Below are 19598 nucleotides of genomic sequence, written 5' to 3' on the forward strand. Positions count from 1 at the left end.
GTGGTTCATCGCTGATTCTAACACCGAATCAAATGATTAAAGGTTACCTTCCGACAGGTACAACATCAATAATAAACACAGCGAAAGACGCGTTCTAATAAAGCTTGGTGACTCATTTCCAGCAGCAGACAACTCGCCACGTTTAGAATAAGTCTGAGCGAGGATCTGGTGGTTTAGGCTAATTCGTACCGATCGAAGTCTGAGTGTTTGAAACATGGCAAATACCCAAAGAGATTTGAACGGATGGCAAGTTGTTACTACAGATGAGCATGGGAACATCATTGGGGATGATAGAAGAAGATCAAGAAAGAGAGGTGGAGCTGAATTGGCCTTCTTGCAACGGTTGAATGATGGTTTGACATTTGGGCGAGGTGATAGTGTTATCATGAAGGATCCAGCTACAGGATCATATTCGGTCTATTTAATCCATGAGATTCGTCTCAACACTTTGAATAATATAGTAGAACTTTGGGCCTTTTCCTACCTGCGATGGTTCGAATTGCAGCCGCAATTTTATTATGCAAAGTTCGAACCAGAGCTTGCAGCTGAGAATAGACCACCTGAGTTTTACAGAGATAAATTGGTCAATGAAATCGATAAGGGAGAGATTTACCTTACCGCTGAGCTCTCTGAAATATGGCTTAAAGATTTTTTGGCCGTTGCTAACATAATGGATGAGGCTAAACGCAAGGAAGTTGGAGAAAAGTTCGAAGAAGACAAGGATTTCTTAGTAAGATATATCTGTGAGCCTACCGGTGAGAATTTTGCTCCTTTTAATATAGCCAAGGAAAGAAAACTGCTTTTGAACTCAGACCCGAAAGGATTTGAAGAGCATCTGAAAAGGTTATCTGTACCGAAGTCTTTGAACTCGCAACGTAAATCATCACATCGCAGGAAACATGGCGCCAATGGCAAAGGTGCACCAAGTTCCAGTGACATAAAATTGGAGCCCGACACGGATAGTGCCAGCGAAGATTCAGATGATGCATGGGAAGCAAATGTTTCTAAGGTAGTCAAGCCGTCGAAGAGCCCAGAAGTGGTTTCTTACAAAGAAGAAAGTGATAGTTCACCTGATACATCATCATCGCCTTCGTCGGGTGCTTACGACGATGCTCAGGAAACCTCAGAATCCAGCCCGGTATTAGTGAGCAGGGAATCGAAGGAAAGGGAAGAGAATGGTAAGAAAAAAGCTCAAGTGGTTCCAGATGTAAGTTCGACGGAAGAATCGGCAAACGATGAAGAAAAGGAACCAGAGTTTGAACCTCACTTGGTAGAACGCCTTTCTTCGGAGCCATCGTTGACCGAGAGCGACTATAACAGCTCTTCTGGCGGCGAACAAGACGTACCACTATCCCAGGTCACATCTAAGAGACAAAAACCTAAGAAGGAGCAAACTATCAAGAAGAAGCGTAAGGTTGAAGTCACACCTACGCCCGACTCACGTTCGTCGGTTGCTAGCAATTCATTGGCAAGGAAGTTTACTAAGAGAAATGTTGTCCGTGCAAAGAAGAAATACACGCCATTCTCAAAAAGATTTAAATCTGTCAATGATATACCCGATCTTACTGAGCTTGCCGAATTCAACCAAATGAACGATGGTTTGGACGTTGCTGCATTGGAGAATAAGTTGAGAACACCAAAAAAGCATGAAGTTGTAGAGACCATTTTTTCCAAGATTAAGAAACAATTATATTCATCCCATGATAGGGAAGAGATTATGAAGTCCGAGAGCTTCCAAGACTTTTTACCCGCTCGAGAGAATGAATTTGCTTCCATTTACTTGAGTATATACAGTGCAATCGAGTCAGGTTCGGCAACCACTGTCTATGTTGCAGGAACACCAGGAGTTGGGAAGACTTTAACTGTGAAGGAAGTCATTAAGGAACTACAAAGATCTTCTGATCAAAATGAGCTTCCTCTTTTCCAATTTGTGGAGATTAACGGCCTGAAGATGGTGAAGCCTACCGATAGCTATGAATTCTTGTGGAATAAAATTATGGGTGAGAGTTTAACCTGGGGGGCTGCAATGGAGTCATTAGAATTTTATTTTAACAAAGTCCCAAGAAACAAAAAGAGACCGGTAGTTGTTCTATTGGATGAGCTAGATGCACTGGTAAACAAGACTCAGGATATCATGTACAATTTTTTCAATTGGACCACATATGAAAATGCCAAGTTGATTGTCATCGCGGTTGCTAATACAATGGATTTACCGGAACGTCAGTTGGGGAACAAAGTCTCTTCGAGAATTGGGTTTACAAGAATTATGTTCACCGGTTACACATACGAAGAGTTGAAGAAAATTATCGAATTTCGATTAAAGGGTATGAACAACTCTTTCTTCTACGAGGATACCAAGACAGGTAGTGCCTATATCATGGAGGATGTGCAGGAGGAAGAGTTACCTTCTCATATAAAGAAGGTACAACTGCGAATGACTGATGATGCTATCGAAATCGCTTCAAGAAAAGTCGCCAGTGTCAGTGGTGATGCAAGAAGGGCACTGAAAGTATGCAAAAGAGCCGCCGAGATCGCCGAACAACATTACATGGCCAAACACGGCTATTCTTACGATGGACAGCAGACGTCAAAGTCAGATATTGATGATGCAGAGGACGCGAATGACCAGGAAGGTGTACAGACGGTTCACATATCTCACATCATGCGAGCATTAAACGAAACGACTAACTCTCAAAGCACAAGATTTATCTCAAGACTTTCCTTCACAGGTAAGTTGTTCCTATATGCACTATTGAAACTAATGAAGAAGACGGGCTTGCAAGAGCAGCAGCTAGGTGACATCATCGACGAAATCAGACTCTTGATTGAAGCAAATGCCAAGAACAAATTTGTGGAAGAGATAAGCCGCGTGCTATTCCACCAAGGTAGCGACGTCACGCCGGAACAATTGAGAATTGTTTCTTGGGACTTTGTCATCAATCAAATGATAGAAGCTGGTATTATCATCAAGCAAAGTATGAAAAACGAAAAAATATCATGTGTGAAACTGAACATCTCTTCGGAAGATGTCAAGAAAGCTTTAGAACAGGATGAAAGTTTGAAAGGTCTATGACAATTTGTATGCATTTCGTAAATATATATCTATGGCTTCATGAAGTTGAAGATCGCGTAGATGGTGAACTTCTTCGGCTCACTTCATCACTATCATGTCGTTGATTACCCAAATGCCTATAGATAAGAAGTGGATCCCCCACATCATTAATTTCCTGCACTGTAAGCGTTAATTTAAAGATCTTTGCTAGTGCAATCTTAAAGATCTTTTGCACATTAATCGACTTCGCCGTCGAGCAAAATATCAGTGGGGCATCCATAACCTGTGCATATTCCATACTTGTTCTCGATAACTGTTCCTGATACTCGGGATCCAGATCAACAAACAAATCATATTTTGTCCCAACCAACAACGGCACAGCCGTCTCATTAAGACCATGCGCCTGCCGGTACCATTCCTTTATTGAGCTCAAAGTCTCTGGTCTTGTAAGGTCAAACAGGAAAACTATCGCTGAAGACCCCAACGATGCAATTGGTAACATATTGATAAATTCTCTTTGTCCACCCAAATCCATCAATGAGAATACTATATCCGTAGAACGTATACTAACTTTCCTCTTCAAAAAATTCACCCCTAAAGTTTGTGTATACTCTTCGTCAAACACGTTTTGTACATATTTAACCATCAGGGACGTTTTACCTACTTGTGCATCACCAACTAGTCCCACTTGTACATCGACTCGATTCTTGGCCTTCGGCAGTTCCTGCTGCTCCTGTGCTTCGCTCATTTACCCTAAAACCTCTCAAACACTCTTAAGATTCAATGCAAACCCAATTGAACCCTCAATTGAACCCTCAATTGCAATTCTTAATCTACTTAATCTCATCCTGATGCATCGAGTATTCGAATAGGAATCTATTAGTTCCCTTTTAAGCTATATTGACTATTAGGCCCTTTTTTCAAGTGACTGTTTTCCTGAGATCCGGACACCGTCACAGTTCGCTAAACTCTGAACATTTTTTGAAAATTAATTTTTTTTGAAAAATTCTGAAATTTCTGAAAAACTCAAATTTCATTTGCGTCGGTTTTTTGGGCGAAAAAGTTGCAAAACTGGCTGGACTTGGCGTGCTTGGCAGAGATGCTGGACAGAGCTAGGCAGATGGTCTGTCTAGGCTAGGCGGAGAGTAACAGAGCCTTTGACAGAGGAGTTGGTTGGCCCCAGTGAGGGCCACGCTCGGTTTAGAGGGAATCACCAGGTAAGCCTAGTAGGAACCTCTGTCTGGGAGGGGACTCATTCTCTCTCTAGCAGGATCTGCAATAATACCAAAGTTTCAACTTAGCTTCTGTAAAAGAGAAGTTGACTGAAACTGTTGTGTCTCTTGAATTATTGTTCATATAACCAAGTAATACCAAATCAAAATGGCTGTTGGCAAGAACAAGAGACTATCCAAAGGTAAGAAGGGTCTAAAGAAGAAGGTCGTCGACCCATTCACCAAGAAGGAATGGTACGATATCAAGGCTCCATCCACTTTCAAGAACAGAAACGTTGGTAAGACTTTGGTCAACAAATCCACTGGTTTGAAGAGTGCTTCTGATGCCTTGAAAGGTAGAGTTGTCGAAGTTTGTTTGGCTGATCTACAAGGTTCTGAAGATCACTCTTTCAGAAAGGTTAAGTTGAGAGTTGATGAAGTTCAAGGTAAGAACTTGTTGACCAACTTCCACGGTATGGACTTCACCACTGACAAATTGAGATCTATGGTTAGAAAATGGCAAACTTTGATCGAAGCTAACGTTACTGTTAAGACTTCTGATGAATACATCTTGAGAGTTTTCGCCATTGCCTTCACTAGAAAGCAAGCTAACCAAGTTAAGAGAACTTGTTACGCTCAATCTTCTCACATCAGAGCTATCAGAAAGGTTATCTCCGAAATCTTGACTAGAGAAGTTCAAAACTCTACTTTGGCTCAATTGACTTCCAAGTTGATCCCAGAAGTTATCAACAAAGAAATTGAAAATGCTACCAAGGACATTTTCCCATTGCAAAACGTTCACATCAGAAAGGTCAAGTTGTTGAAACAACCAAAGTTCGACTTGGGTTCTTTGATGACTTTGCATGGTGAAGGTGCTGACGAAGAAACCGGTAAGAAAGTCTCTGGTTTCAAGGATGAAATCTTGGAAACTGTGTAAGCGGGTATCGTTTTAATCGTATAGTATTTGTTCACATTTCCTTTATCTGTATACAATAATTTGTATAATTTCAAACTCTTTGATTATTATAATTATCTGTTTTCTATATCATTAATTACACCTGCGTCTTCAGTCATTCCTTCATCAGCCACTGGTTCATTGTGGCTGATAGTATCTCTAACTGGATTATCTTCATTGATGCCTTCTTCCACTGGTTCATCGTCGTGTAGATTCTCATCATAATCTTCCTCCTGCTCTTCATCATCATTTTCATCCTCTTCTTCCTCTATTTCTTCCTCCTGCTCCTGCTCGTGCCCCTCCTCTTCTTCATCATCTTCTTCTTCCTCTTCTTCATCCTCCTCCTCTTCTTCTTCCATATCGATATCAACGTTCATGTCCCGCTTAATTAGCTCCTCCTTTAAAACGGATGTAATTCTGGTAAATATCTCTGCATCCTGCAACCATTTTTCCTTGTAACTACCCAATTCATTTGTCAATCTTGATATGTCTTCTTTGATTGACTGGTTCATGTGCTTCAACTCTTTTGGTCCTTTAGTGAAATTATCGTAAGCGCGGTACCTTTGTTCACCTCCCGAAGTTCCAGCTTCCCTCAAGTACCCCTTCTTGATCAGTTTATCAGTTAGTGGAGCTCCGAGCTCCTCTTCCCACTCAGAAAGTGTAGCGGTTAGGCTTGTGTTTCCTTCTAAGAGATTCTCGGCTTCAGTATTCACTTTAGTCACTGAATCATACAACACTCGTACTCTTTCGATCCTTTCTTGCAGACTTTCATGTGCAGACCTTAAATCACTTATCATGCTTGGCATATTTGTCTCCATAGTATCGATAGTTTCGTGGTTTGATTGTTCCCAGTTCTCTTGGGCTAATTTTTTAACATCTAATGATGATTGGTACTCCATAAACTTCAAACTGGCATTTTGCTCCAATTCCTGCACATGCTCAATACCGAACTGTACATTTTCCTGTGCTTCGTATGATTGTAACCCACTATTTAGGATGCTCTTGGCCAGTTTTGTAACTTTTCCCAATGCTTCTAAATAGCCATTGTGTTGCACGTCCACTTCACTGTATAGGACCTTGTTTCTAACCTGTTCTGTCTGGAGAGGATTGGTTGAAGTCATTAAGCGTGAAGGGGCTTCTGAAATTCAATTCGATGAAGAGTTTGTTCTTGTTCGTGTTTGTATATTTTCACTATAAACTATAAATTGAAAAATGCCTTAATAGTCCTTCACTTAAGATCACAATTTAACAAATACCAGATACAGAATAGGCTTGCTGGGCAGGCTTGATGTTAGAGCACCAACTGTACTTACTGGCATCGGTCTTCGCCACTAGGAGAGATGCGGAGCATTTGAAGAGACTACTAATACACTACGAAGCTCGACAGGAATTGTATGATGCAGTATGTGTTCTATGGCCAGAAATGGACGATCCAGCTCATCTGCGATTCCTGTTTGATTCCAAATGTGATGAGGATCTCAACGGGCAGGATCTGCTCGTTCAGTTGGTTGGAGCGGACGATAACCTTATTCCTATAGTGGAGATGGATCACAATACGATTCTGGAGCGAACTACAGTAACGAAGCAATACGTGAAATCCCGCCTAGCCGACTTAAAAGATGATGAAAGACACCAGTTGACAAATATTGAGGCAAAGTGGATGAGAAGACGTATGTTGCTGTGCAACCGATTCAAGCCACAACATGCCGCTTTATATAAGCCATTATGGGATCTGGTTGAAAAAGACTCTGTTTTCTTGGCGTGGATCCATGGCATCATAGAACCTCTGGAACACATTAATAAGAGATTGGGTCGCTCTACCAGTATAGAAGAGTTTGAACAAATGGAGCCTTCGCAAGTATTTGAGATTATTTTAAAATCTGAAACCGAGTTCCACACTACTGTAATTAACCGCGAAATCATCCCATTCCTGACAAACAACAACCTGTACAATTTGTTCTTGGACAGGGTGTTTTCCAAGAATAATTTCCCACTGAACTCCGCCTGCAACCTCAGAATTTTCCATCACCTGTTAACGGAGCTGCGTCATTCATTTAAGGAGGCCCAGTATGATTCACAGATACAATCCAGGGCAGCCGAAATAATTTTTGAGAACAGCTCGAATGTACTTATTACCTCAGGCTCGTCAGAATTATCCAACTTACTGTCAAGTATCGATGATAATATTCAGGTCGAGAACTACACTATAAAAGTTACACGTTTGAAGCACTACGCCGAATGCATACAGTCTGTTTACAAACGCTATAATTTAGAGGAACTATACTCCATTTCGCAGGAAGGTGAAGAGTCACAACTTGCTCAATTCTCTTCTGTTGTTAGAGAGCAAATGCTTTCTAACAATACTAACAGAAATATAGCGGATACTATCTCGCTAATAATGGATGTGATGGGTTCGGAGGATGCAACGGTTTTCACTTGCTTGTCCTCAACCCAAAAGGCATCAGCCTTCATTGAAACTGCTTTGGAATTGGGTAAATTCGATTTACTAAATGAATTTTTAGTCAAATTTAATTCTAATGTGGAGGAAGATGTCCTTGTTAAGTACTTCTGGCATTTCTTCAACAAGGCCTCAAACGGGTTAAGCACCAGACCTGAAATGAGAAATGCACAAAAGACATTAAAACTGCTCAATACCAGAAGCAACCACAAATACAATCACATGACAGCCTTACTTGAAGTGGCCAATGAGCTATCAAAATACTCGCTCAACTTGGGTAAAGGTGTTCCATTCAAGCCTTCTGATATACTCGATTTTAGCTCGAGACCATTAGAACTCATATCACTCCTTCTGGAGTTAAATCCTGATCTGTATACAGATATCTGGAAAACTGTTGGTATCTTCAAAAAGCTCAAAATGGGTTTACAAAATACAACCTTAAGCAGTGAACCCTCTGATGAGGAGTATGCCAGTATTTTGGCCCTCCACATAGACCACTCGTTGGCCAATATGGATTTTAACTTTGCACTAGATAAAACCAAGAAGTTGCTAAAATTGGATCATATCTCCAAACATTGGCCAACTATATTTCAGGTCGGTAAGTTTATCGATCCTCTCTGGCCGGATGGAGAAGCGCCTGTTGATATTTTGGCTGTCCAGATGGACATTCTTGGAGATTTGTTGCATGTATGTCCAGTTGAGGAATCGGAAGCGATCGTATCTCAATGGAGTGCATTGGAGCTGGAATTAATAACACGAGACCCGATTAACGCACAATATTCGGAGGATGGCCTTGGAGAATCTAGTAATTCATCGCAAGCTAATGTGTTATTGAATGGGGTTTCTAGTAAATTTACTAGCTTACTTTCAGGAAGTCGACGTTGAGAATTTGTAACATTAATTAGATTACTTCGTTATATCTGCTTTCCTAATGAAGCTAACTATTGGCGGACGTGATTTCAAAGAGCATGTCTGTCCGACTCTTCAGTAGAATCAATTGTTGCAAGGTTTTCAGCTAATGACCTATTCCGCCTCACATTCGTCTGGTTACCATTAGCCCTTTGCAGTAACATTGCAGCTATGCCACTCTGAGCATTTTGACTCTTGGACCTCGATCGGGCTTGTCTTGTGCGCCTCTGGTTCAACACCACGTTGGGTTCTGGCTCAGTTTTACGCCTTTTGTTATTTTCACTTGTTGTCACTTTAGGGTCCAATTGTTTAATAGCGTGTTCGGCTGTCACCAACGTTGAATAGAAATCGACAACTTTTTGGTGTGCTTTTATCCTTGACTTATCGAAATTGAGCACTTGAAGACCCTCTCTGGATACCGCTCTCGATAATGCGACATATGCTTGTCCTTTCTCAAAAACTCTTCTCAAATCCACTTTAACCTTTGGAAGTGTTTGACCTTGAGACTTATGAATCGATAACGACCACGCTAACATTAACGGTAATTGAACTCTGGATACCAATGACTTTTCATTGTCATCCTCGATAGCCCAACTCTCTGGTTCTACCAGAATGGTTCTTGTAGATAAATCGGACGTTTTAAATCGAACTAAAGGTAATTTTCTCTTTGCCTTTGAACTCTCATGGACTTGCCTCAACAACTCTCTCTTACGTTCTAAATTTTCCCTAGTTTCACTATCGTCAGTACTTTGATCCTTCAAAAAGTCAAATATTGATTCCCCAAGCTGAGCTACGGACTCTTCTGGATCATTCTTACAAAAGGCATCCTTTATGGTTTTTTGGCGCACTGGGGTATCATTGTCCTCGTCTTCACAATATGCTGCCCAAGTCTCTTTCAAGAGCTCGGGGTTATCTTTTAGCTTCGTTAATGATTCTGCTGGAAGATCTGGATTTCTTATTATAGTCTCGTAAAACATATAAGTTTCCGGATCGATAAAATCAATTACTTTACCCAAAGACCCATTAACCAAGGTCGCGTCGATATTCTTTATCATCATTACTTGGGCGCCAATTTTTAATTGTAGCTCTTTAGGCGCTAAAAAGTTTTGCAGAAGCTTTTCTCTAAGTTCTCTATCTTCTAGTGCACCACCATCAATCGCGTGAAATATATGTGCCTTGCCTGGTAACCTGCTTAATCGTGAATAGTTTGCTCTTTCAACCTCAGACCTCGTACTGTAGAGTTCAGCAGGAATAATTTCATCCTGCGGTAATGGTCTGTTCAGTTTTTTGAACTCTCTTTCTGTTTCTGCGTCAATTTGTCCTAATCTCATTTTATTCAGCATCTCGATGAATTTGGTATCACCTTGTTGTCTGAAAACTTTGGTCAAAAGAATAGTCATGTCTATGCCTTCTTTCCAGAGAGATGACTCGAATGCGAATTTAGTTGGATTGTTGTTATCTTTAGAAACTGGCGGCAGCTGAAAGAAATCCCCGCAAAATATAAGCTGTATGTCGCCAAATGGCTTTCGATTCTTGCGGATCTTTTGCGCTATGAAATCCATTTTATCAAGTAATTCTCCGTCTACCATGGATATTTCATCAATGACAAGTGCACTCACAGATTCCCAGCGTTTCATATGCTTTCTTGATCTCCTGACTTTTCTATAAAGCTTAGTAACTTCTCCGTTCCCTAAGCCCACTCCTGCAAAAGAATGCACTGTCACACCTCCAATGTTACAAGCTGCTAGTCCTGTAGATGCCGTGACGGCGACCTGGTCGTCTCCGTACTTCTTCTTCAATATTTTTATTAATTCACGTAGTAACACTGACTTACCAGATCCTGCACTTCCTGTGTAAAATATGTTATGGCCAGCTTCGGCCAAGCGAAGAACGTCTTCCTGTTCTTTACTAAGCCTAACGGGAACAATGATCTTAACTTTAGGATTCAGCTTTAATCTCTTTTCTAGTTCTTGAGTACTTTGTAAGCCTGGTCTCTGAGTTAATAATGCAAATTTCTCTGCATATTGCACTCTTTCCGGTTCTTCAACGATTTCAAAGCTTCTATCCCCTTCTGGCTCGCTGACAATATCAATGCTCCTGCTGACATTTGATGGTTTAACATCTTGGACTTCTTCTAATGCAATTTTAACCTGATCTTCGTTTCTTATATCATTGAGAAGTACCGTTCCAGATTCTGGAATATTTTGGGCTACTTCCCTCTCGTCTAGTTCACCCAGAAGAAAGTTTTCTTCCAAGTCTTTAGTGCCCAGTGTCAAACTTACTCCTGCCTGTTCAAGCTCACTCTTCGTGGTATTTCCTTTGGAAATTGCGTTGTGGTTCTCGCTAATCCTCGAGGAATCTTCTCCTCTCAGTAGGGAAAGCAGCAATCTACTATCTTCCGTTGCATACAAGTCGCCTTGCTGCGTGCTTTCCACGATAGGTCGCCGCAGCCCATCAGACGTGTGGCTAGAGAATGAATTGCGAGGTGGGTAGTGACGAAAGGGTTCCGATGAAGCACCAGCAAGACTTTTTCCAATCTTCTTGCTTTGTAAAAGTTCGCAAATCATTGAATCATCTGCATCTGAGAATTCATTACGTACTTTTGCCGAAGAACTTTGTACACCATTTTTAATCACTGGTGTTACTCTTTCAACGTGAATGTCATCTTCCCAGCCATCGGAATCAGATAATAGATCATTTAGCTCATCATAATCATTCCTAGGAGTGTGAATTTCTTTTCGAGACGTCTTTAGGGTTCTTTGAACTGATGATGATGATTTTGATAGCCGTCTTATGGTCATTACCGTCCTTCTCCCTGGCAGAATGTTTCTTCCAGCAGTAACTTTTATTTTATGATTCAGTAAGGCTGCTTTTCGAGAACTTTGAAGCCATAAAAACATAAATGCATTAGTTCTCACACTAAAAGCCCTTCCGAAAAGTGCTCAATCACTGTAACTCAGGTATCGTCTTTTGTGCCTCTGAAGTCTTGAAATTCCTCAGTATACGACGATTGTAGTAATGACGAACAGGAGAGAGTTTAAAGAAAAAATTAGGGCCAATGAGTTATACCTAGTACTCAATATAAGTTAAACTCTCCTCTTTGTAGCTCCAGTTGTTGGTTGTTAAACCTTAAGTAGTGCGATGAGTTCGAATAAGACGCGTCCAATTGAAAAATTCAGTTGACTACAAGCCTGAAACGCGTAACTTATAGCTGTAAAATCACACAAAACCCCGGGTTTTAATGTCCAAGTTTGCTCAGATAAATATTGCCAACGGTGAGCTTTATTTGGAGAATGTTCTCCAGGCAGGTCAAGCTTTCAGATGGGTCTTGAATGAAGTCAAGAATCACTACTCATCGACTATGAAGATTGGTAGTAAAGGCCGCTATTCTGTGGTGATATTGAGGCAACCTAGTCCTGAAGTATTGGAGTATGCGTCTCTTGATAATACTTGTGATCTAAAGGTTTTAAAGGAGCATTTAGTGAAATATTTCAGGCTGGAAGTATCATTACATGATCTCCACTCAAAACAGTGGCTACCTAACGACTCAAGATTCGAGGATTTTAAACCTAAAGGTGTCAGAATGCTTGGCCAGGAGCCATGGGAGACACTGGTATCCTTTATTTGCTCTAGTAATAACAATATCTCAAGAATAACTAAGATGTGTCATGGCCTGAGCACCAATTATGGGAATAAACTGGGTACTTTTGATTCTCTGGATTATTTTTCCTTTCCAACAAGTGATGAGATTGCCAATAAAGCAAGTGAGGAACAGTTGAGAGAATTGGGATTCGGATATCGTGCTAAATATATAATGGAGACTGCCAAGCAAATGGTCCAGGATAAGAAGGAGAAGGGTTTTACTGATGATACTCAATTTTTGGAGTATCTCAGATCTCATATGACATATGAGCAAATGAGAGAGCATTTGATGACATACACGGGCGTAGGGCCCAAGGTTGCTGATTGTATATGTCTCATGGGACTTCGTATGGACGAAGTTGTACCCGTTGATGTGCACGTTGGTAGGATCGCTAAGAGAGATTACCAATTTCAAGCTAAAAAGAGTGACATTAAAGATTTAGCAGAAAGGTACAGATCAATGCCCATCACAAGAAAGAAGATTAACTTTGAACTTGACCTGATTAGACTAATGTTCCTAAAGAAGTGGGGTCCTTATGCGGGATGGGCTCAAGGCGTGCTTTTCTCTAACGAGATAGGCAAGACCAGTGGAGTTACCTCAAGTGGAGTAATAAAGAGGCGTAAACTGGAGGTCAAAGTCGAAGTTAACAATGATGTTGTAAACGAAGTTGTAACGGAAGAAGAGGTACAATATAGTAACACGGGCAGGCCAAAAAGGAAAGTGGTATCAGAGCTTAAGGTTGAAGCATACGCGGATGTTTGATGTTTCATTGGCATGTCAATATATACAGGATACATTTATAGAGGGAATTATATTCAATGCGCGGTAGTTTCCTTGCTGGTTTGGGCTTGAGCCAACTGTCTGATATATTTGGCGACAGTATCCAATTCAACGTACTTAGAGACAGAGTTTCCACTCTTTCTCAACTCTTCGACAGCCTGGCAAGCTTCCTTGATATCATTCACATTGTTTTCAGCGGTGAAGAGCACAAAAGACTCACCTGCGTCAGTTATCGTTTGTGAACGCGTTTCCTCTAGGAACTTTTGTATCGTAGTATCCCTACTGGCAAACTTTCTTACTTTTAAATTTGCTACAAGCTTGAGCCCATCAACAAATGTACGATTTACGACATTATCATCAATAAACTCGCTTATGCCGAATACAGAATGTTGAAATCTTGAAAGTTTCTCAAAACTCTCTTCATCTTCTTCCGCTGGTGCTTCCAAAAACTCTTTCTCAAATACAGCTGTAAATGCTTCTCTCTCAGAGGCAAATTCCTCCTTCGCAATTTTGAAAGCCCAATCACGCTCACTTAAGACATGTCTAATTCTCCACATAGTAGTTCTAATCTTTTCCGAAACATCTTGGTAATTATCCTGGAATCCCTCCACATTGTTCTTCAGAAGGTGATTTTCTCTGGCCAAAATATTTCTCTCCTTCAAACAAGTAAACCATAATGAATGCAAATCATCAAAGGATTTTCTTCTAAGCTCTGGAATTGTCCACGATCTGGATTGAGAATCTAGCTCTTCAGAAGTTCTCATAAATTTCTTATCTGCGAAAAATTGCCATAAAGGATGGTCATCCGGGCACTTTATATTCTCTACAGTGGGTGGAACAGGTGCACTAATAATTAGATCATTATCATGATGCGTTCTCTGACTGGGAAGGTTCACACGTTCTCTAGGTTGTGGTTTCGGCTTAGGCTTCGTATACCTCGTTCTCGCGCAGGCTTTAGCGGCCGTTTGAAAGGTTCTCTTACACAACATGATTTCCAACACCAACAATGTCTCTAAATGGTAAAATACCACCACGATCGCCTGCCTTCACTTCTACAAAGAGTGTTGAAGTTGGTCAATATTTAATGAAATTTCATCGATCGTGATAGTGAAAAAAAATGGCTCGCTTTCTACGTTGTTCTGCTTGTCTAACAAATTTCATGGAAGTATACCATATTAACAGTTGTTGAAGGCTAAATTATCATTAATTGAGATTAATTGGAGCTTGTTGAAGGTTGTCGCAAGTATTCGGAATTGCATTGTGATAGTTTGATTTGGCTTTCCCTTTCGGACGGTAATTTTTGCTTGTCATAATGTCTTTGGAGACACCTTTAGACCTATTGAAATTGAATTTGGATGAGAGAGTTTATGTGAAGTTACGTGGCGCCAGGGAGCTGATAGGCACTTTGCAGGCGTTTGATTCCCATTGCAATATAGTTTTGAGCGATGCAGTTGAAACCATATATCAATTGGAGAGCGGTGAACTAAAATCCACAGAGAAAAATTCAGAGATGATATTTGTTAGAGGTGACAGTGTCACACTGATAACCACTCCTCCTGATGATGAATGACTGTATTTGTTTATTTCGTTAATGTGTATTCTATTAAAATGATTTCTTAGGTAATTTTACATGTCTATCAGATGCTATTACGCCTATGCAATAAGAACTCTGGGACGTCCTCTTCTAAGGCGTTTGTCTTCGATCCTGGGATATAGGGCATCTTGTTCTGTCTCTGTAATTCATCGAGGAAGACATGGCCATATTGGGCACCTATTTCGTAAATCTCTCTGAACTTACCGAAATCAAGCGTGGCATATTCTTCGATTGGAGGTCTCGCATACAGCACACCGGGAGTTCTCTTAGCCCTCTCTAGTGCATTGACAGAAGCTACGTAACCCAGACGCATTTGAATTTCAGCCATGTTTGGTATGTTTGGATGTGCTGAGAAGGGGTTCCACCTATTTAACACAATCCAAAACCCATTCAAGGAGTCTCCATAATCCATAGGACTTCTGTCGTCTACTGATCCCACATCCACCGCGAAAATAGTATTGCAACCACGAGCCTTCATCTCCCAGACTGGTAGATTGTCCAGATAACCACCATCCAAGAGCATTGAGCCCCTGTCTTCTAGTGGCGGTAACAGACCGGCAAGAGACATCGAAGCTCTAATATATCTCCAAGCATAACCAAATGAATGTATTTCTTGCACCGACTCCGTGATGTTCGTCGAATTACAGTAGTATTGAAGCCAGAAGTCCTCAATTCTTGCATCTCCAAAAGCCTTCCAAACACCTCGATTGAATTCATGACCAGTGGTGTAGGAAGTTACGGGCCATGTCAAATCGGTCATCATTCTCCAGATTGACGCAATTCTGCCAGCGAATTTCTTGACACGACCGTAAATTGGCACTAAATCATAATCCTTGGCGTACAAACCACCGATAAAGGAACCTATAGAGGTCCCTCCGATCATATCAATCGGAATTCCTTGTTCTTCTATCGCCTGCAAGAATCCTAAGTGGCTGATACCTCTAGCACCTCCACCACCAAGAACCAAACCTATGGCTTGTCCCGACAGGATTCTTGCCAACCGTAAGAAGTCATTCTTATGAGCAGGAGAGTAATAGTGACGCTTTCTATCACTAAATTTCGAGGAGAAATTCTCCATCCTCGACTTGATCGAGTCAGGGACCAGCTTCGAAATATTTTGTTGCGTCTTCTTACTAAACTCACCTTGAATTAACTTATCCATCAAGCCAAAGGCGCCACTATTCAGGCCAGCATGTTTGGTGTCGCCTTCAACCCCTAGAGGATCCACAGCGAATTGTATATGGTGGTGTGAATCCACCCAATTACGATATCTCAACCACTTGTGTGTCGATCCTGGGTCAACAAATCTATCTGAATGTAGCATGATGAGCTCAGTTCTTGCTGTAGTTCTTGAATTCAGCAAAAGCTTTTCATATTCTCCAATCTCTGGTGAAGCAGCAGCATTCGCCAACAATAGCACACAATCTGCCTGAGCAATACACGTTTTAGTCCAACTTGAGTTCACAGGCGTATCCGCAATATACACCACCGTTTCGTACATCTCTTCCAACTCAGCAAAATAACCACTTTTCTTTAACTTCGCCAGTCTATCGAATGCATGCCGACCAAGGTGGGTTAGTGCTGTTCTCTGATTTAGCCCAATGGTAGAACGCCCTACCTGCTTGAACGCATGGACTAGCTTCATAGCGACTTCTTCAACAGGTAATCCAGAAGTTATGGGAAGAATCGTTAGCGTTCTGTAGGTTATCGTTCCAGGGGTGGTATGATGCTGTGGAGAATTATGGTTGTAATTAACATTCGTTGGTCTAGTCTGGGAAATTGGATCACTGAAGTCGAAATTTGGGCCCTTATCATTTTTCGAAGATCCGGATTGCCCGTTGCCATTACTCAATATCTTTCTTGCAACCAATCGGGATACACGAATCATAATAGAAGGGTGCTCCAATGCCAAGAGCTCAAACAAACTTCTTGGTATACGCGCCAATTCCGAATCTCTAACAGCAACAATAGTTCCTACACGATCCATCGCAGTTAAAACCTCCACCTCACCAAAGCTTTCGCCTTGAGCCAGTTCACCGGTGGTTTCTAGTCGATCAGTGTCGCCACCATCAGTGTCATCTCTCTCATAGAGGTTTGCTTCGTCATCTGCCGATTTTTCCTCTTCTTTCCTTTGCAACTGTCTCAACCTACCGTTCAATACAAGATAAATACCGTTAGCGGGATCACCTTGTTTGAATAAAGTGTCTGAGGCAGACAATTGGATCCACTCTACTGCATAATCGAACTTCAACATTTTGGGCGAAAGGAGGCTTGTTAGAGTTTCAGCAATCCGCAGATAAATCATGAAATATTTGCTGCATAACCTTTCTAGAACTCTGTTGGGTAGGAAACCAAGACAAACATCAGTCCTAGCCTTTAAATTGACGAATGATTTGTACCCAATGAGGGATGATAGGTAACCAGCTACACCACCTGCTCCTACGGTAAACAAAAGGTTCTCAACTTTATGGTCTTCAGCCTTGTCTCGGCGATTAGAGTTAATCTTCCTTTCAGGCCTTCTTGAGTAGACTGTTACATCAATTTTACCAGATATGACATAAAATAGTCCTTTCCCTTTAGAGTTTTGTTCAACAAGTACTGAGCCTTGCTTGAAAAATTGCACTTCAATACCCTGGGAGAACTCGCTTTTGGCTGACTCATAATCAAGATTGGGAGATACTTCTTCGCGGTAAACCTTTCTCTTCTTTGGCTTTTGTTTCTGTGACGTTATTGCATAGTCACTGGGCAAAATTCTCAGGTTGGCAGAAGTGGCAGAAGTGGAAGATGGTGTAGCATATGGTGTGAGAAAAAGGCCCGAGGACGTCATGATACTGTTGTGTCTCAAATTTGTTGAACTGGGGTTTCTGCTACTGCTCTCACCATCAATAGATGTCGATGGAGGAGTTGGTGGGGCTACCATGTTTTCCCTGCTTATACCGAGATAAGTAAACATTGCCTCCACCAAAGCCATTCTTAGAGACGACTCCTCGGTCTCTTCTTGAGCGGCAGAAAATGATCTTGTTTTCAAATCCTCATCTCTTAATGCCGGATGAAAACCTGAAGTAGAGCTCCCGTTATTACTGGGACGCTTGTTCGCGAGCGAGTTCACCCCACGAGAGAGCATCGAAGATGTGGTTGAATAGTGCGATGCTTGATTAGAGGTTTTGGAGTACAATGATGCGGAGTTTTGATAGTTCTTAGGTGATAATGGAGACGATATTGGAGTGACCAATTTGTCTTGCACTTTCGAGCCTCCCGTTCCTGAAGATTCTTTCCTGGATAGTGGTACACTCGAAAGTAAATCACCAGGATTCAAATGATCCCTTGAGCCTAAAACAACATGTCTCGATCCACGCAAAGATGCTGTTGATGCATAATTATTTGGAGATCTCAATTTTGGCCTCTCCACGGTCTTGCTTACATTAGCACGAGATTCCTTCGCAAGGGAGCTACTCTCACGGTTGTCGAGGTTGAGTGAACTTTTGATATCCAATCCATCACTCGAATGCTCGTCATCGGCCATCCTTACGACCGCTTCCTTCAGGTAGAAGGGCAAATCATAGGAAACCGTTTTGTTCAGTAGAACCTCCATATCCATAATCTCTTTAGTAAGTCCCAGATAATCATTAGCAGTTTGGAACGTTACTCTGTACAATCGAGTCAAAATCATTTGGATGATGTGAGAGGCTGACTGAGGATATTTGGCTGTCAAATTTGCAAACGCCTGAGGTGGTATAATAGCGATAGTGCAATCAGTTGCTGCGCGCGCTACAACTTTTGGAATAGCAACTGAAGGCAAATTATCATCACTAATCTCTAAATTATCCGGTGTAGTACAATGATTCAAAGAACTTGGAGATGCAACAGACGATAAGTTACTGTGATTCTCTACTGGTAATTCATCCTTCATGTTAGCAGAAAACGTATTGAATGGAGATGGGAAAGCACTGACATCGACTGACGGTGAGCGACTAGCTAAATTTTCCCAGTCCATATTGCGAGATGGTTCCGTGAAAAGGTTTAGGATATTGACCAAGGACGATACTGGGTTACCTGGTTTCACAGTATTCAGAAGTTGAAACTTACCAAACCCATTCTTTAAGCGGATATAGGCAGACGCATCCGTTTGTTCATCGTTTGTGAAATCATCAAAATCCTCGATATGGCTATAGTCAATAGGTGACTCTGTATCTTTCAAACACTCTAAAGTCTCAAACCCCTCGTCATTCTTGCTTGATACATTTTTGTCACCGTCCAACGTATCTTCCTGTTCTACCTTATGATATATTTGTAATGTACCCTCAACGACTATGGCAAATCCAATAGAACTATCTAGCAGTAGTATTTCACCTTCATCCATCTTTTGAGTTCTCATGTTCTTCGTTAAATCGTGGAATACCGGTTTCTCTAGGTAACCAAATATTTTGATTGCACTTAAAAATTGATCCAAATGGGATGTCCTATAGGAGTCATCGTCGGGATCGCCATATCCACTGTACTTGTTACCGGTCCTCTCCTTTCCCTCGATCAACTTATTAGTTGATTTACTTTGACTGTTTCGTAGTATTGAACTTTTCTTTAACAGCTCTGGGTTCAACTCATCTTCAGCTTCATCGGGAATCAATCGCTTGTATTGAGCAAACACATTGCCCTTCATGATGCAATAGATGACATATGCGGTCAAAGTGGCTAGAACCAAAAAGGTCGGAAACGATATCGTTAGATGCTGTTTATTAGTCTTGATGAATACCCATCTTGGAACTCGCAGTAGGCATAGAGTCATTAAATAGGTAGACCATTTGGTGATAAACACTGTGGTTCCAACGAGAAAGTAACTGATGACCCAAGTGAAGTTGAATAAGGCGGCCATCCAACCTTCATTATTGTGGGACACGTTAAGCTGTTGGGGCAATTGAGGTAATTGCGGTTCTGAAGAGCGTCTGGAATCATTCGAAGAAACTTGCGAATTCATCTGCTACAGTTGCAAAGGTGCCAC

General features: G+C 41.3%; 10 protein-coding genes across 10 annotated transcripts; 5 read left to right on the forward strand and 5 right to left on the reverse strand.

The window, feature by feature from the left end:
• Positions 1 to 214: 214 nt before the first annotated feature.
• ORC1 (origin recognition complex subunit 1) lies at positions 215 to 3073 on the forward strand (the record flags this gene model as incomplete). The annotated part of the gene is made up of 1 exon (XM_003680838.1): positions 215 to 3073. The coding sequence occupies one exon, from the start codon at positions 215 to 217 to the stop codon at positions 3071 to 3073; it is 2859 nt and encodes a 952-aa protein (XP_003680886.1).
• A 37-nt stretch (positions 3074 to 3110) lies between these two features.
• TEM1 (Ras family GTPase TEM1) lies at positions 3111 to 3800 on the reverse strand (the record flags this gene model as incomplete). Its single annotated transcript, XM_003680839.1, has 1 exon — positions 3111 to 3800. One exon carries the CDS (start codon positions 3798 to 3800, stop codon positions 3111 to 3113), a length of 690 nt encoding a protein of 229 aa, XP_003680887.1.
• Positions 3801 to 4432: 632 nt separating this feature from the next.
• RPS1B (40S ribosomal protein eS1) lies at positions 4433 to 5200 on the forward strand (the record flags this gene model as incomplete). The annotated part of the gene is made up of 1 exon (XM_003680840.1): positions 4433 to 5200. The coding sequence occupies one exon, from the start codon at positions 4433 to 4435 to the stop codon at positions 5198 to 5200; it is 768 nt and encodes a 255-aa protein (XP_003680888.1).
• Positions 5201 to 5292: 92 nt separating this feature from the next.
• On the reverse strand, positions 5293 to 6339 carry MFT1 (Mft1p; the record flags this gene model as incomplete). The annotated part of the gene is made up of 1 exon (XM_003680841.1): positions 5293 to 6339. The coding sequence occupies one exon, from the start codon at positions 6337 to 6339 to the stop codon at positions 5293 to 5295; it is 1047 nt and encodes a 348-aa protein (XP_003680889.1).
• A 167-nt stretch (positions 6340 to 6506) lies between these two features.
• Positions 6507 to 8561, forward strand: SEC39 (Sec39p; the record flags this gene model as incomplete). The annotated part of the gene is made up of 1 exon (XM_003680842.1): positions 6507 to 8561. The coding sequence occupies one exon, from the start codon at positions 6507 to 6509 to the stop codon at positions 8559 to 8561; it is 2055 nt and encodes a 684-aa protein (XP_003680890.1).
• Positions 8562 to 8635: 74 nt separating this feature from the next.
• On the reverse strand, positions 8636 to 11485 carry PIF1 (DNA helicase PIF1; the record flags this gene model as incomplete). The annotated part of the gene is made up of 1 exon (XM_003680843.1): positions 8636 to 11485. One exon carries the CDS (start codon positions 11483 to 11485, stop codon positions 8636 to 8638), a length of 2850 nt encoding a protein of 949 aa, XP_003680891.1.
• Positions 11486 to 11826: 341 nt separating this feature from the next.
• Positions 11827 to 12990, forward strand: OGG1 (8-oxoguanine glycosylase OGG1; the record flags this gene model as incomplete). Its single annotated transcript, XM_003680844.1, has 1 exon — positions 11827 to 12990. The coding sequence occupies one exon, from the start codon at positions 11827 to 11829 to the stop codon at positions 12988 to 12990; it is 1164 nt and encodes a 387-aa protein (XP_003680892.1).
• A 53-nt stretch (positions 12991 to 13043) lies between these two features.
• MRPL4 (mitochondrial 54S ribosomal protein uL29m) lies at positions 13044 to 13997 on the reverse strand (the record flags this gene model as incomplete). Its single annotated transcript, XM_003680845.1, has 1 exon — positions 13044 to 13997. One exon carries the CDS (start codon positions 13995 to 13997, stop codon positions 13044 to 13046), a length of 954 nt encoding a protein of 317 aa, XP_003680893.1.
• Positions 13998 to 14320: 323 nt separating this feature from the next.
• LSM3 (U4/U6-U5 snRNP complex subunit LSM3) lies at positions 14321 to 14578 on the forward strand (the record flags this gene model as incomplete). Its single annotated transcript, XM_003680846.1, has 1 exon — positions 14321 to 14578. The coding sequence occupies one exon, from the start codon at positions 14321 to 14323 to the stop codon at positions 14576 to 14578; it is 258 nt and encodes an 85-aa protein (XP_003680894.1).
• A 67-nt stretch (positions 14579 to 14645) lies between these two features.
• On the reverse strand, positions 14646 to 19574 carry NTE1 (lysophospholipase; the record flags this gene model as incomplete). The annotated part of the gene is made up of 1 exon (XM_003680847.1): positions 14646 to 19574. One exon carries the CDS (start codon positions 19572 to 19574, stop codon positions 14646 to 14648), a length of 4929 nt encoding a protein of 1642 aa, XP_003680895.1.
• Positions 19575 to 19598: the final 24 nt, after the last annotated feature.

This window comes from Torulaspora delbrueckii, chromosome 4, assembly GCF_000243375.1.
Source record: "Torulaspora delbrueckii CBS 1146 chromosome 4, complete genome".
In the NCBI taxonomy this organism is placed as follows: Eukaryota; Fungi; Ascomycota; class Saccharomycetes; order Saccharomycetales; family Saccharomycetaceae; genus Torulaspora; species Torulaspora delbrueckii.